The 14,132-nt window shown below is 39.2% G+C and overlaps 1 protein-coding gene across 1 annotated transcript in view; it reads right to left on the reverse strand.

The window, feature by feature from the left end:
* Nucleotides 1-626: 626 nt before the first annotated feature.
* The window catches only part of GNA13 (guanine nucleotide binding protein (G protein), alpha 13), a 26,093-nt gene continuing 12,587 nt past the window's right edge, over nucleotides 627-14,132 (reverse strand). Inside the window, exons 3-4 of the mRNA XM_010285758.1 lie at nucleotides 6,809-6,859; nucleotides 627-2,005 (exon numbers count right to left, since the gene is read on the reverse strand). Coding sequence (XP_010284060.1) covers nucleotides 1,433-2,005; nucleotides 6,809-6,859 — 624 coding nt within the window. The 3' untranslated portion in view covers nucleotides 627-1,432. The remainder of the gene's footprint in view (nucleotides 2,006-6,808; nucleotides 6,860-14,132) is intronic.

Below are 14,132 nucleotides of genomic sequence, written 5' to 3' on the forward strand. Positions count from 1 at the left end.
ACCTGGTAGTGGCACTACTTTTTAAAACACAAGCTCACCAACTTACTCTCATTTTGTGGTATGCTGTGTGGTGGTGGATTTTGTGGTATGTGGTGTGGTATGAGGATTTCTGGACAAGAAGTATTTTTTATTATTATTATTTTTTTAATCACATGGCAACAGTAACAACCCCCCACACCCCTGCCCCCCCAAAAAAGGAGGAAACTGCAATGGAACTTCTGGTAAAATATTCTTAGTCACAAGCAGCATTCTGGAGTATGCTGTGCAACATATTTGGCTCAAGTACACTTAGGATTGCTAGACTTAATTGGAAAGTCTCAGAACCTCATCAGCTGAAGCACATTCTGCTGTGACATGTTCCTTTTTTCAGAAGAAAACATTCATCTTCATGGTGTCAGCTATATAAGGCCTCTGCTGGGAACACATATGCTCACATAAGGCCACTGAAAATACCATAGGAGGACAGAACACAAGGAGGCACTTAGGTTTGCAAGTACTTCTATCCATCACCAAATGCTTACTGAGTAAAATGAGGCACACTGTAAGAAGTCATGAAGAAAGTAAAAATAAACCAGTGCTATATTAAAGCGCTTCAAGAATAAGTAAGGTACCTACAAGTAACATCTGGTTAGTGAAGATAAGAAATACAAGTTTAGCTTGCTCCCCCTTCCCACATCAGAATTTCAAGAGGACCGTATCATAGTGCTCTGTGCTTTGCCATGGCTCCAAGACGTACGTACAATGCAACAGCGTGAAACCGTGTACTGTGCCATTCACTAATTCCTCATCACTAGACTTCTGCCTGCGTTAGTACTTCCCACCAGATATGTCTGAAGCTCCCGGCCTAAGTATTTTTAAAGTATCTCCTAGTAAAACCCCATGCAAAGATTTACACTTAAACAGGAAGTATGTTACACCCAGGAATGCTAGCTTCAAATAGGTAACTCCAGCAAGGGATTTAGGGGATTTGTGGGATTTCTAACCAACGACAGACCTGAGAAATCATAAGTCAGCTATGGTATCGCAGTCTTCATAATGAAGTTAGATGTGAAACGTTCCCCCCCCCCCTTAAATTACTGCCATAGTCTAACAGTTGCAACAATTTCACTGAAGTTTGGACTTGGAATTCTGAAGGTAGAATGAATTTTCTAGGATAATACACACGTTCTTAAAATGTCAAATTTATCACTTTACAGGTAACTTAGACATAGGTCTGCTATAAAATTACAACTTGAGTCAACTTGAAGCTACACTGGAAGAGACTAAGCCTGAATTTCTGCAGAAATTGGCAATAATGTGTTCAGCAGCAGCTTTTAGCCACATACCAAGAAGTCTGACAGGATCTGGATTTCTCTACTCCTGCTGTAAACTTCTAGTTAAAAAAAAAAACAAACACACAAAAGTTACTCAAATAAAAACGTCTTTTTGCACATCACTGTAACATAAGCTGCTTGAGGTTGTCGTGAAGGATGGTATCCTTGACATCACGGAAAACTAGCCGGATGTTTTCTGTGTTAATAGCAGTGGTGAAGTGGTGGTAGAGGGGCTTCTGCTGCTGGTCCCGGCGTTTAGTACGAAAACAATCCACCAGGAATTTTTGGACATCTGTTAAGCAGTGGGGATTCCCTTCAAACTCTGGAAAATAGTCTTTGATGCTCACTTTTTGTACTTTTTCCTCAAGCAAGTCCGTCTTATTTAAGAAGAGAATGATCGAGACGTTGCTGAAAACCCGGTTATTGACTATTGTTTCAAAAATGTTCAGGGATTCTGTAAGGCGATTCGTTTGCCGATCCTCCATAAGGACTTGGTCAAATTCACTCGAGGAAACAAGGAAGAGTATTGATGTGACACTGTCGAAGCACTCAAACCAACGTTTCCGTTCTGACCTTTGGCCACCTACATCAACCATTTTGAAAGGAACATTTTTTATTTCAAAGTCGTACTCATGAATCCCTTTTGTGGGTCTTCGTGCCAGCAGGATATCTTGCTGTGAGGGAAGATAATCCTGAAAAAAATAAAGGAGAGTTTGCTGATTAGGATACAAGTCACAGGCACAGTGATCACAGCTGACTTGCAATTGAAAGAAAAGCTTGCAGAGGAACAGCATGATGTTTTCAATAAACATATACATGTATGTATATTTATATGCTAACACTGAAGCATTTGGAATGATCTAGAGTCCAAAGCAGGAAACACACCCAATATTAAATCAAAACATGTACCCCAGAGAACTGAAGCTTTCCATTTGCCACATGACAAGGACCCATAAACAACCTGAGAGGTGTACTATCAATTCCTCATGCTAGTTTCCCTCATTCTGGGTTACTTTATGCTTCATTCATCCTCTTCCCATGAAGCTGGGAAACACACTGGCTGCCAACACTGCAATGCAGCAAACAGGGTCTAAAACAGGTTTCTCACAGTAGTATCCCGTTCTAACTGTGGGCACTCAGTTCCTCCCATGCATACTGCACGACTCCTTCTAGAAAAAAGAGCTCCTCCACCAAGTAATTTTTAAGGCAATCAATTGTGCCAGAAAGGCGAAACCTAAGCAACCTACTCTGTTTGTGCCATAGATCTTTTGCATCCAGCTGTACTGGTCCAAAATGTCACTTCTGTTAGCTGTGTGCCACACCTGTGAGCTCACACAGTCTGATTTTGTCCAAAACAGACTGTGCAATTAGTAGAATAGGAGAAGAAACAGGCAGCTGAGGACAACAGCCTTTTTCCCAGTCGTACAGCCTAGGAGGGCATGCGAGTCAGCTGTACCCTGAAGTCTTCCAGCCCACCTTTCCCCCCAGAATTAAACAGGCAGGATAAGTGGTTTTATACTGTTTTTTGGCTGTTACATAAACAGTCATCATCAGTGGATGCAGACACTAACAGGACGAGGAATTCTTTTGACAGCAATGAAATTCAAGACTTATATTGGGGATTTCTTCATTCTTAGAATTACACTTTTGCATTTGGACCACGTCCTTCTGCTATTTAAAAAGTGCATCTGTAACAGACAGCTGGCTGACACTAAAGTTTAAAGCTTTGTTGTTCACTTGTTATGGAAACTCTTCCTTACATTTTTCCAGCATTTATCAGAACTTCAGAGAGAGTGATTTAGGTTTCAGAGCTGGAATTTTAGTCTCCTCTTAGTGAATGATCTATGATCTTCCTTTGACAGTGCCAGTTATGAGACTCAGAGCTTTTATAAAGATGTGTAAGACCATGGTCCAGAAAGTCTGATTCAACTAGTAAGCTTGGGTGGGGGGAACAAACATACAACGTACATGGCTATTTAAATACCAGTATTAAGGCAGCTGGGTGAATTTGATCCACAGCCTTTAAGAAAGGAATTTTAAAAATCATGAAATGAGTGTAAAGTTCCAAAAACTCAAGGATCACTTTGCTTTACTATGTAAGCTCAAAAGTGAAACTAGCTCGAGAGAAACTGTTTTGTTTGAACTCCCAGGTTTCTTCATTCGAGCTGCCCATGACTAAGGCACTGATTTTTATCATGGCACGAATTACAAAGCAGCTCTCTGAAGCACAGGCTCCCCACCCTGCCCATTTTGCTGTAGTACTATTACACATCCAAAACCCACACCACCTAAATCTGCAGGAGAGTTGAACTGCTAAAGCAGTATCCTGTTCTCTCCAAACCGAGCAACAGACACGTGCTTCCACCCCCATGTTTGATTAAAAGAAGCAACTTTAAAGGGTACTAAGATTTTTCTCTTTATTTGTTAAATTTATCTTGGGTCTTTTCTACCAAAAATTGTTAGAGAGGGAGAACAATCAGAGGAATAGAGCAATGAGTGCTGTAGGCACTGGAAGTTCTCAAGAAACATGTAGACATGGCACTTCGGGACATGGTTTAGTGGGCATGGTGGTGCTGGGTTGATAGCTCGACTTGACAATCTTAAAGTCTTTTCCCAGCCTTAATGATTCTGTGATTCTGTAATGCCACTGGGTACACGTGAAGGGATTTTGAGTAAAGCTGACTGTTAATGTTTAGGCAAGAGTTGCAGGTTCAATACTTATTCCATCTTTCAAACAGGAACATATAATCTTTTGTTATTCGGGAAGTTAGCCTCAAGTTCTCAGAACAAAACCAGAAGGTCTTAGGAAAGCTCAGGAGTGACTAAAATTGTTAAAGTAAGTAAATAAATAAAATCAATAGTAAAACCATATATAGGTTCAATATTGAAACAAGAGCATAAAGCAAACTGTCCTGGGAGTTGGCCTGTATGGTTTATTCAGTAAAGCTTTCAAGAACAAGGAGCTTATCCCTAGAATTCCTGACAAATTCCCTCTTGAGTATTATTACTCATTTGAAATTCCTTCCACACTTGCAACCACAAATAAAATCCTTTCAAGTACTTTCAAGTTCCACATGCACAGAAGACCTACCATGTTTTAGATCAGATAATGGCTACTCTGATGCAACAGTCTGCAAATGAGTGCACTGGAAGTCAAGTGCTTGGTATACAGCCATCATTTGGCTGCAGGAAACTAAATACAACTCCCAAGAATCTCCCAGTATTTTAGCTATTTTCTGAAGGATAATTATGTTTTCTCTCTCATGCCGAGATCCTTGGGATACTAGCAACTTGCCACTGTAGCAATTCTGAACTAGGCCCTTTCCCACTGTTGATCCCATTCTCTGCATCTGAAGACTACATCATTAGGCGAGTATTTTCCCGAGATGGCAGTGAGTATTATTTTCAGTGTCCTTTCAATGTTTCGCCATTGTCAATCTGTACTTCTCCTGCAAGCATCCCCAAGCACACTCTCGCTTGGTCTTCCATGTTGACTGTTTTCTTTTCCACCTTCTTCCCATTTTTGGTTGTTGTTTGCGTTTTTTTTGTAGGGGGGAAGGTTTGTTATTTTTTTGTTTTATTTTCTGTGCAGCTCTATTTGCCTGCAAGCACAGCTCTTCCCAAGAACAGAGACTGATACTGACACAGAACATCTGCTTTCTGCCCACATTGTCTCCTTCCTCAAATTCACTACAGTTGGTTTTCTTCTAAAGGACTTCTTTTTGTTATCAGGTAGGTCTTTTGGCTATCACATCACCGTTTGCCTAGTTAAAATTAGAATTTAAGGCATGAATAAGATCCAATGACACCACGGAAAGCAATGTTTCTCTATGAAATATTTTGAATACATAGTCTGCACTGGCAGTAGAAATAACAACAAACCACTGCAAGGAATCCAGCTGATCCCACGTGTATATGTCAGCCAGCTACTCTTTTTTTGCTGATCTGATTAAATCTGAACATTAAGTTCTTTTCCCTACGTGCTGTTACCATCAGCTCCCTTTTGGCAAGAGGCACATGAATCGCAGGTCTATCTGTTTATAAGCAATTTAGTTGCAGGCCAGCTCAGTTGTATCAGATAACAGATAAGAACAGTAAAATACTTACATTAATACAGTTTGGCAAAATAATCATTAGACAAATCTTGTGTATAGATAAGAATAAACCAGAAGAACCTACCAAATCTTTCAGTCGGTAACAAAACTTAGTTAGCACCTTTTCTACAAAGACCTAACATTGTCTACGACGGCAGATCTTGAAGAGCCCCTCTGTCTCCCAACACCATTTGGTCTAACTTTAAACTGGAAGTGCTGTAATTCAGAGCTCAGTGTTCCCACAGCAACATTGGACCTACGATATGTGTGTGTGTGTATGTATATAAAAATAATAAAAAACTAATGACTTCATGTTTCACACTTTAATCACAGAATGGACTAGGGTTTCAAATAAAGGACTCTGAAAAGCAGCTGCAAAAATCTTTACCCAAATGTGCACAAATGTGTGAAAACAACACTCAAAACCCTTCGAAACTAAAGTGGCATTGGATTCAAAGACCATGAGAAATCCACCGTTAGCAGAAAGTTTAGCAGTTCATTAAAGTGCGTGAAATTCTCATATTGCCTTATAACTCAAGACCAAATCAAAATTTAGAGAGCGAGTGCTGGAGTTCTCAAGCAAGATCTCTGGGAAGCATATCATCTGCAAGATGATCACCAGGGCTCTAGTGAAAAAAGTGACATTTCAAAGCAGAAAAACAGTCTGGCTTAAAATTAGTTTTTTATCTGTTGAAGAGAAAAAGAAAAATGAAATTAAGCATGATGTAACAAGACTCAATTGAAGTGGTTTGGATTCCTTCATCATTTATTAGCCATCAGCTGGAAATGACCATGGAGAAACTGCCTCCCATGGAGTTCAAGCTAGCATCCCATTTTAAACACAGTTTTTCCACATGCCATTTCTGCAGTACACCGCTGATGAGTATCAGCATACAACTTCATTATTCAAGCAGTGTCGTGGTTTAACCAACACTTCTATCAAAAAGTATTCTACGGAAGTTTCGGCTTTTCCCCCAGAGAAAAGAGATTTTATTCTGTACCAAGTTTGTTTATTTTAAAGTAGATACTACAGAAAGGTACCAATGACCTATGCACTGATTTAACGTAGTGTTTCTAGCTGGATATGCAAAACCAAAAGCAGTAATTTTTGGATATCCGTTAGCATTGAATGTTACTTTAACAATCCTCTGACTGGACAAGCATTTTTAAATCTTTTTTTTTGTTCTATTTCTACAGACTTTTTATTTCCGTAAAGTCTCTTGGCCCTTGCGTTGCCCTGTGTTTTTGACATGATCATGATGAACTGCTGAGATAATGGGACAGTCAAAGTTAACTAAAGAAAAAGTTATTTGAGTAGACACTAACTACATTTCATCTGCTTAAAACCCAGAGATCACAAAAACTATTTAAAACTCATGACTGAAAAAAAAACCAACTTACTTGTTCTCCAAGTTTATCCAAGTTGTCCAAGAAATACTTTACAGATTCTCCCTAAAAACAAAGCAAATGGTCATTTAAGTAAGTGGCACACTTGATCCCAACTGTTTACATTCTGAAGTCCAGTTAATTTACCTTAATCTAGATTTAAGTGTTGTAACATTTAATCACTACCATTTTTTTAAGCAGCTATCCGAAGAACACAACTGACTTTTTATTTTTAGGCCAGTTAATATTTAAGCTTAAAAGCATAGGTAGGCACATTTTAATAGTTAAATTCTTTCCAAGTTTAGAAGTGCTAAATAAATCCTACAGTGTTATCCACAGGGAGTATCAACGAAGCAACCACACCTTCATTATGAAAAGATACATTCAATTCTTCTAACCCTTTGAAAAGTCTGAGCACACAGGCATTCAGGTATAGGGATTAATCACTGGAGATAAATTAATTTATAACTGCATTGCCATATGATCCCATTCATACAGGTACTTCCCTTGAGCATAGCAAATGACTAGCAGAATAGAGGGTAAGAAACCACAACGGATGAAGCATTTTACTAAACTTTCCTATCACAAACCAAGTTGGACAAGAACTCCTTACTCTGGGAGTAACGAACAGCACTCCATGCTGCATGATATCACATCTGTTATACAGGTTACCTTCCAGATTCAAGCCATCACTGTCCTTTCAAATAGTAACTGCAGTTTTTAATCCCTCCAGTAAAGCAGAACATCAGATTTTTCATTGTAAGCCTGAACTACAGTCAACCCTCCAGAACTCTGTTAGGGTGCTGGGATTAAGGAAGAACTCTTACAAGGATGGTGCTGAACCTGAGTTCACTAGCAACAGGTAATATACTGATTGAATTTACTGCAAAGGAAAGTAGTAACTTATTAGGATTCTCAGCATCAGCAGAAACATGCCTCCCTTTGAAAGCTCTTGATTACAAAGCTGTTAACTTACTTCATAGTAAATACAGAGAAGAAACCATCTGTGCTTTCACTCTGCAGATGGAAGAGCAAGAATTCTGACTGAATTTTCTTGATGAGAAATTCATGAAGCATCCAAGGCTGGGGTGACTACGTCTCAGCCAGACAAGTGAATTAGGACAGCAGTTATGCCTTGATAATGACTTCCCCTCACTTGAATTTGAACTCTGCAAACTTATCTAGGAAGAATATCAAACCTCAATATTAAACTGTGTCATCTAAGCAGCAGTAAAGTAGGGTAGGGTAAACAACAGTCCATAAAGGGTTCTGGCAGCAGACACATAAGCCAGGTACCTTTGCAAGTTTTCCAGGTAATAAAAAGTTACATAATACAAGTAGATTCTGCACCTTTAAGTGTGCAATTTGAACATCAACTTTTAATTAGGCAAGACTCGGACTTTGGTTGCAACATGCCTTGCTGTCGACACCTGCACTTGACACACCTGCAGGGAAAGATTACAGTCTATTTGGCTTAACGTTACCAGATTGTCTCTAGCGTGACAAACTGCAGCAGTGCCACCAACCATTCTAAAGTCTGGCGGCACACAGCAGCAACTGCTTGCAATAACAGCAGTAAGAATTTTATATGTACATCTTTTTCAGCACTTCAGAAATCTGCTCCAGTCTTAATCCTGTAAGGAAAGTGAAGGGGGAAGAGCATTCCTATTTCACAGAAAATAAAAATACACAACCTTGTTGCACAAATCCATCAAGCTTCCCGAGCAGGAGTAACAGGATCACAATTCAGGCCTTCCAAGTACTAAGACCACTGTCTGTAGCCAAATGTTAAGACAAAATAAAGTTTAAGGTCAGACTTAATTTCTTTTTTAAATCCTAGGAGGAGCCAGCAACCGTCCCTTCCCCACAGGACTACATACAAATCAGCCAGATTTCAGACTCATTAAGTGGAGGTGTTTATTCTAGAACACCTGGGCCTCAGAGGCTTTAAGTATGCATATGTGTGTGTGTATGTGCATGCATACATATATTTTAGACAGCTCTTTTTTATACTACTTATGGCAATGTCTACTCCCTAAAGAAGCATTAACTCCACAGTACAGGAATGCATGAATTACTACCTCTCCTTTAAGTCCTGGGGCTTACTGCTACTGCAATGAATTGAGCAGTTGGAGCAGACAGGTAAGCCACAGCCTGTAAAGGTCACAAAACACCCCCAGAATCCCCCCCAAAAGAGGAGATTTCCTGAAAACATGAATGCAAAATACATTGGCCTGCAGCAACAGCAACACTCTAGAGCCATATATCCAACAGCAAAGTAACTGCCAGAAAGCACACCAAGACGACTGCTTAGCTTTCTAGGCTGTCGTGTATCAAAGTCAATGGCAGACAAGTATCAAGGTGGCCATTCTGAAACTCAAGAGATTAAACTATAAAAGCAATCAATAAAGCAGTGATATACCAGGCTTCCCTCCTCCACATCTTTGGCTCAGTCACTGGGTTCTTCCCTTATGAAAATCTATTCAGACAACTAATAAAACACACCAAGCAAGTGCCGCCAACATGACTCAACTGTGTATTTAAGGATAAAAGTTGTTCCATCATTGGCTTGTATCAATTTGCATGGCATCAGGAACTTACGACAGCTTCAAATTCATCATCTGTTCTTCCATCACATTCCAGACACTCCTCCATATCATACAGCTACAAGGCTAGTGGTAATCTATCTGACCTGGACATCTTCATATTAGCAGGCTAAGCTCTAGTAGCTAGCTCTGCTAACTACAGATACTCTTGAACAGCAAAGTACCACGACTAACAGATTGTTATCAGAATGCACTACTGTAGAACTGAAGAGTTTTGACCCATTTTAAACAACCTTCAAAAAGGTGGCATTACAAAGCAACCAAGCAAGACTTCGGATCCTTTTCCAAAGGGGTGAGCCTATGTATTTTATGCAATAATGAAGACGAATCCACTGAAAAACCCACCACACAACAACCAAGGAAAGCCTTAACGCCAGCAATTGTTAAAACTGAGTAAGAAAGCGATCTATTCACAGCCCTGTACAACAACAGCTGTCCAAAGACAGCTTCTGTGTTAGGCTACTTTTTCTTGGTATTAGATACAGAACTAGATCTCGCTCTGTAAATCGATGACAGTGGCTATATTTAAATGGCTACATTCAACAGACAGTTGTCACATTCTAAAATTTCCCTTTAGACAAACTGTAAACTCTCTGGTTTACCCGAGACAACTAGAAAAAAGAAACTGGGTTTCCCCACTCTGCCCCACTAACTCCAGTGCAGCTCACCGCGTCCAGCCCCTGCCACATGGCTGTTGCAGCAGTCAATCTCCTGCAGTCATGCCACAAAGGAGCCATGCCAATGACAAAATCAGTAGGAGACTGAGAAACTGCAGGATCTACCCCCATTAGAAAACCATAGTTCTCCATTACATTCCCATTGTCTTCACGTCCATGTTCTGTGAGCACATGCAAAGTCAAATTAAAGATCTAGTTAAAAATACGTAAGAGATGTGACTAATCAAAGACCTTCACAAGTGAACTTTTTTTTTTAAATGCAGGTGAACCCTTTAAAGTAATTTTTCCAATTAAACAGTTCTGAATTGCAAACTTACGAAGCATGGTTGAAAGTTACCAATGACCTGTTAGACTGCAGGAACCATACCGTTGCGCCTTACTCATCCACTGCCCACTTCCTTCTACTTAACTTAAAGCACAGGCCCAAAGATGCCAACAGAAATGACAGCCATGCAGGCTTGATCGCATTTCTCATCTGCATGTTTACATACTGTAATAAAGCAAACTTCCTGAAGAAACACCAATACAACAGAATGAACAGCCTGCAGCTTCAAAGACCTTCCAGTGTTAGGTGGCTGCGTTTTTGCTTCTTTAATACAGAATTAAAATAAATCATACCAGAATCTTGGATTTTAAGTAATCATTTTGATTGCTTGTAGAAGATGCCCTTTCTTGTTCAGATGGAGTATACGCATCTCAGCTGCAGCCCTTCAGCCGCCTCCTAATTCAGAAATGCATGTAAACCACAGCAAGTTGACTGTTAAATAACTTTATTCACAACTCTCAAGTATTCCATTTTCAGAAAGGTTTGACTCAAAACAGCTTGTGTGCCTCCTGGAGTCTTGTGATCCTTACTGAAGAAAGCCAAGCCAAGTCATTTTATCATGAACATACAAGTGATTTACAAGAAAACACAACTAAATCATATTCTTATCAAGGTACTTGATGTTACATCAGCTTCCCTTACAACACTGCATTTATTTAAACTAGTCTTGCTCATGCCTGTACAATGAAATATCTCAAGTTTTATGTAATGCACTCTTTCTACAAAGACAGGATTACAGCACATATTGGTCATTTACCTATAGGACAATACTATATTGTAGCTGCTCGCGTGGTCTTCTGAAGTAAACCAGATTCCTTATCTTCTATAAACAAAACATGGCACAGAGAAAGACTACTGTCTAAAATGTTGCTGCTTAGTGCCTAAAGCAAAGTAACCACAAAAATATTTTGGGGGAGGGAAAAAAAAACCAACCCTACATGAAATACACAACAGATGAACACATCTTTTAAACCCAGGAAGTGGCACCAATTTATTTGGTTTCCATGAAGACAATGTCAGCAATCTAAATATGATTTGTTGAAACCTTAGCATAGCCAAATGGCTTTTTAGCTGTTCTAGGGGAACACAGACACTACATTTTTTCCAATAGCAATCACTTAAAAAAAAAAAAAAAACAAAAGAGAGAGAAAAGGCATCAAATAAAGATTTAGTCATCACAAGGTTTAAAGAAAGAAACATACAATTTATCAAACCATCTGCATTTGGCTGTAAGTTCTGTGGAACATACTGAACTGACAATACTTATTAAGTATCTGAAAGAATAAATGAGATATTTAGAGAAAATAGGAGATATAACATAGTAACTCTAGATTAGAATTCTAGGAACCACCAAACATTTTATCTTCCTGACCTTACTTGAATTTCTGGGAAAAGAGAAACTAAGTTTTCCTATTTTATCTCATTAAAAAAACCCACAAAAACACACAAACAAAAATGACAAAAAAAAAAAAGCTTTTTTAAAAGCCTAGTTTAGAATAAGAACAGGTAACTACAGTGTTTTTAGGCTGTCATGTACATGCCTAAATTGACACACAAACCAAACCATCTATAACATGGGAAAAGATGCTTCAAGGAAGAAAGATGACGGAGGAATAACCAGAGGCTTAAAATTCTGCATCTTACGACACCCTAGTAATCCTTATAGCATACGCTTCATTATGTATAGGTTTTTTTCTGTTAGAGGTTTAATTCAGATAAATCCATATCTGAGGATTTTGGAAAAGAATCTCTAAACTTTATTTTCCTGACACCCCAACCCAAGCTGATTCAAAAGAAGACTGACTGCAAATCAGTACTGCTGCTAATGAAGTTCCACCAGATGTCTTCTGAAATTTCAGTAATAAGCACAGTGATAATTAGTAGAGAAATGTTTTAGTCAAATCAATGCAGATTTCCTAGTGGGAGAGGTATTAAGAGTACACTACAACCTCCTCCCCCTCCATCCAAACAAGGGACATCTGTAACATTACACAAAAGAGGCAGATGATCCAGGTGATACATTTATCCTGTGAACGCACAGAGCCCTAATTAAATTACTGATCTCAAATCCACAATTGTCTTGATTATAAGACCAGTAAAGTTGAACTAAGACCTATGTCAAGACATTGAATTGGTCTCGTTTCTTCCACTGGCCTCAGACTTGGAGGTAAATAAAATAATCTTGGTTCCTTCACATCTTTTGTGTTTCTACAAATTAATTTCTCTCACTGGTCACTCCTCCCAGTGTTTTCTAATGAGGATTCTTCTTTCAAACATGCCCCAGTCAACAGAACAGGACAAAACTTCTACACATACATACCTATAACTAGTTTATTCAAGAAACTGAATTTAAAAACCAGATACTTTCCCTATTTTATAGCAACAATTCAGCAACTTGCTTGGTGTCTCCTAAGGTGAGGGGAAACAATTTGCTTCCCAGTTGCCAGTGCTATGCTCTAATGCTTGATATAGTGTTCTCTGTTTAAGGAGAAATTTTATCGTAAACTCCTGAAACACTGCTAATAAGCATACACAATAACTAATTTTCAATAAAGGTGTTAACGGTATTTAGGGAGAAGTGTTGAGGTAAGCAGCAGTGTATTTACTTACCAAACTGCAAATCTCGGTCAAAATGTTTGAGAGTGTACTAACACAACACATGTTTCCTGGAGAGAAGTATGTTTCCTTTCTCTAAGTGTTAATTATGGCCAAAGTTATGTTAAAACCAGCATGAACTGGCAGTCCCATCAAAACAAAGCAGTCCCCATTTATGCCCACACCAGCATTATTGCAGCCATGTGCAGACCAGTCAACTGTTAAACCAATCCCTCTCCCCGCTAAGAAGGGAGGACAAACTGCATTAAAATGGCACTGCTGCCAGCCTTGAAAGGACTGAAAGCACAGATATCATATGTCAAGATCAGACATTTCAGGATCTCCTAGCTTCTTTCCCTCCGGCTCAACCATTTGAATAGTCATTTAAATCTGATCTGCCCATTTTCAAAGATAAAGTTTAAGTACATTGGGATTAATTGCTGCTTCTTTGTAAGACTGGAGAGCTTCAGACACAAGCTACGTTTGCTTATACAGGAGTGCAAAATAATCCTGTTCTCCACCAATACATGTTACAAATGCGTCACAGCTCATCCTACCTCTGAGAACACTATCCTATTTCCTCTTTTCAGCACTTCCTGTGTGCAGCTCGAGTTGTGTTCAACCTTTTTTCAAAGCAATCAGAACTGCATCATGCGGCGTAGGAGCGAAACCTGTCTTGCTTTCAGTCACACAAACAATATCTGTCCTAAAAACCAGAAAGGTTGAAATCCTGACTCACAGAGGTAATCTTTTGTAAAACCTTTTGGTAGCAGAGCAGAATTTGTATTCAGAACAGCTGGATCACATTGGGTGGAGGGTGCTCAAACGAATGAAGCTACAAAAGCATCAAGAAAGGGAGGATTCACGCTAAGTTTATCTCATGACTGACATTTTTATCTTGCATAATGACGTTAAAGAAAGGTGAAGGGGTTTAAGAAGGGTTTTAACCCAATAATATCCCTTTAATCTATTATCCCCTATTTACGTGTAATCCAATTAATCCATAATTCTCAAAATGTGGATAACAAATGGAAGAAGACAGCGCACACTAACCTGAGCTCTTCCACTACAACTACCTGGCAGCATCTGCAAGCTGCTGGGTACCCAGGAGCATCTCCTGTGGCTGGCCCACGCCA

Source organism: Phaethon lepturus, unplaced genomic scaffold (genome assembly GCF_000687285.1).
Source record: "Phaethon lepturus isolate BGI_N335 unplaced genomic scaffold, ASM68728v1 scaffold36164, whole genome shotgun sequence".
NCBI classification, from domain to species: Eukaryota; Metazoa; Chordata; class Aves; order Phaethontiformes; family Phaethontidae; genus Phaethon; species Phaethon lepturus.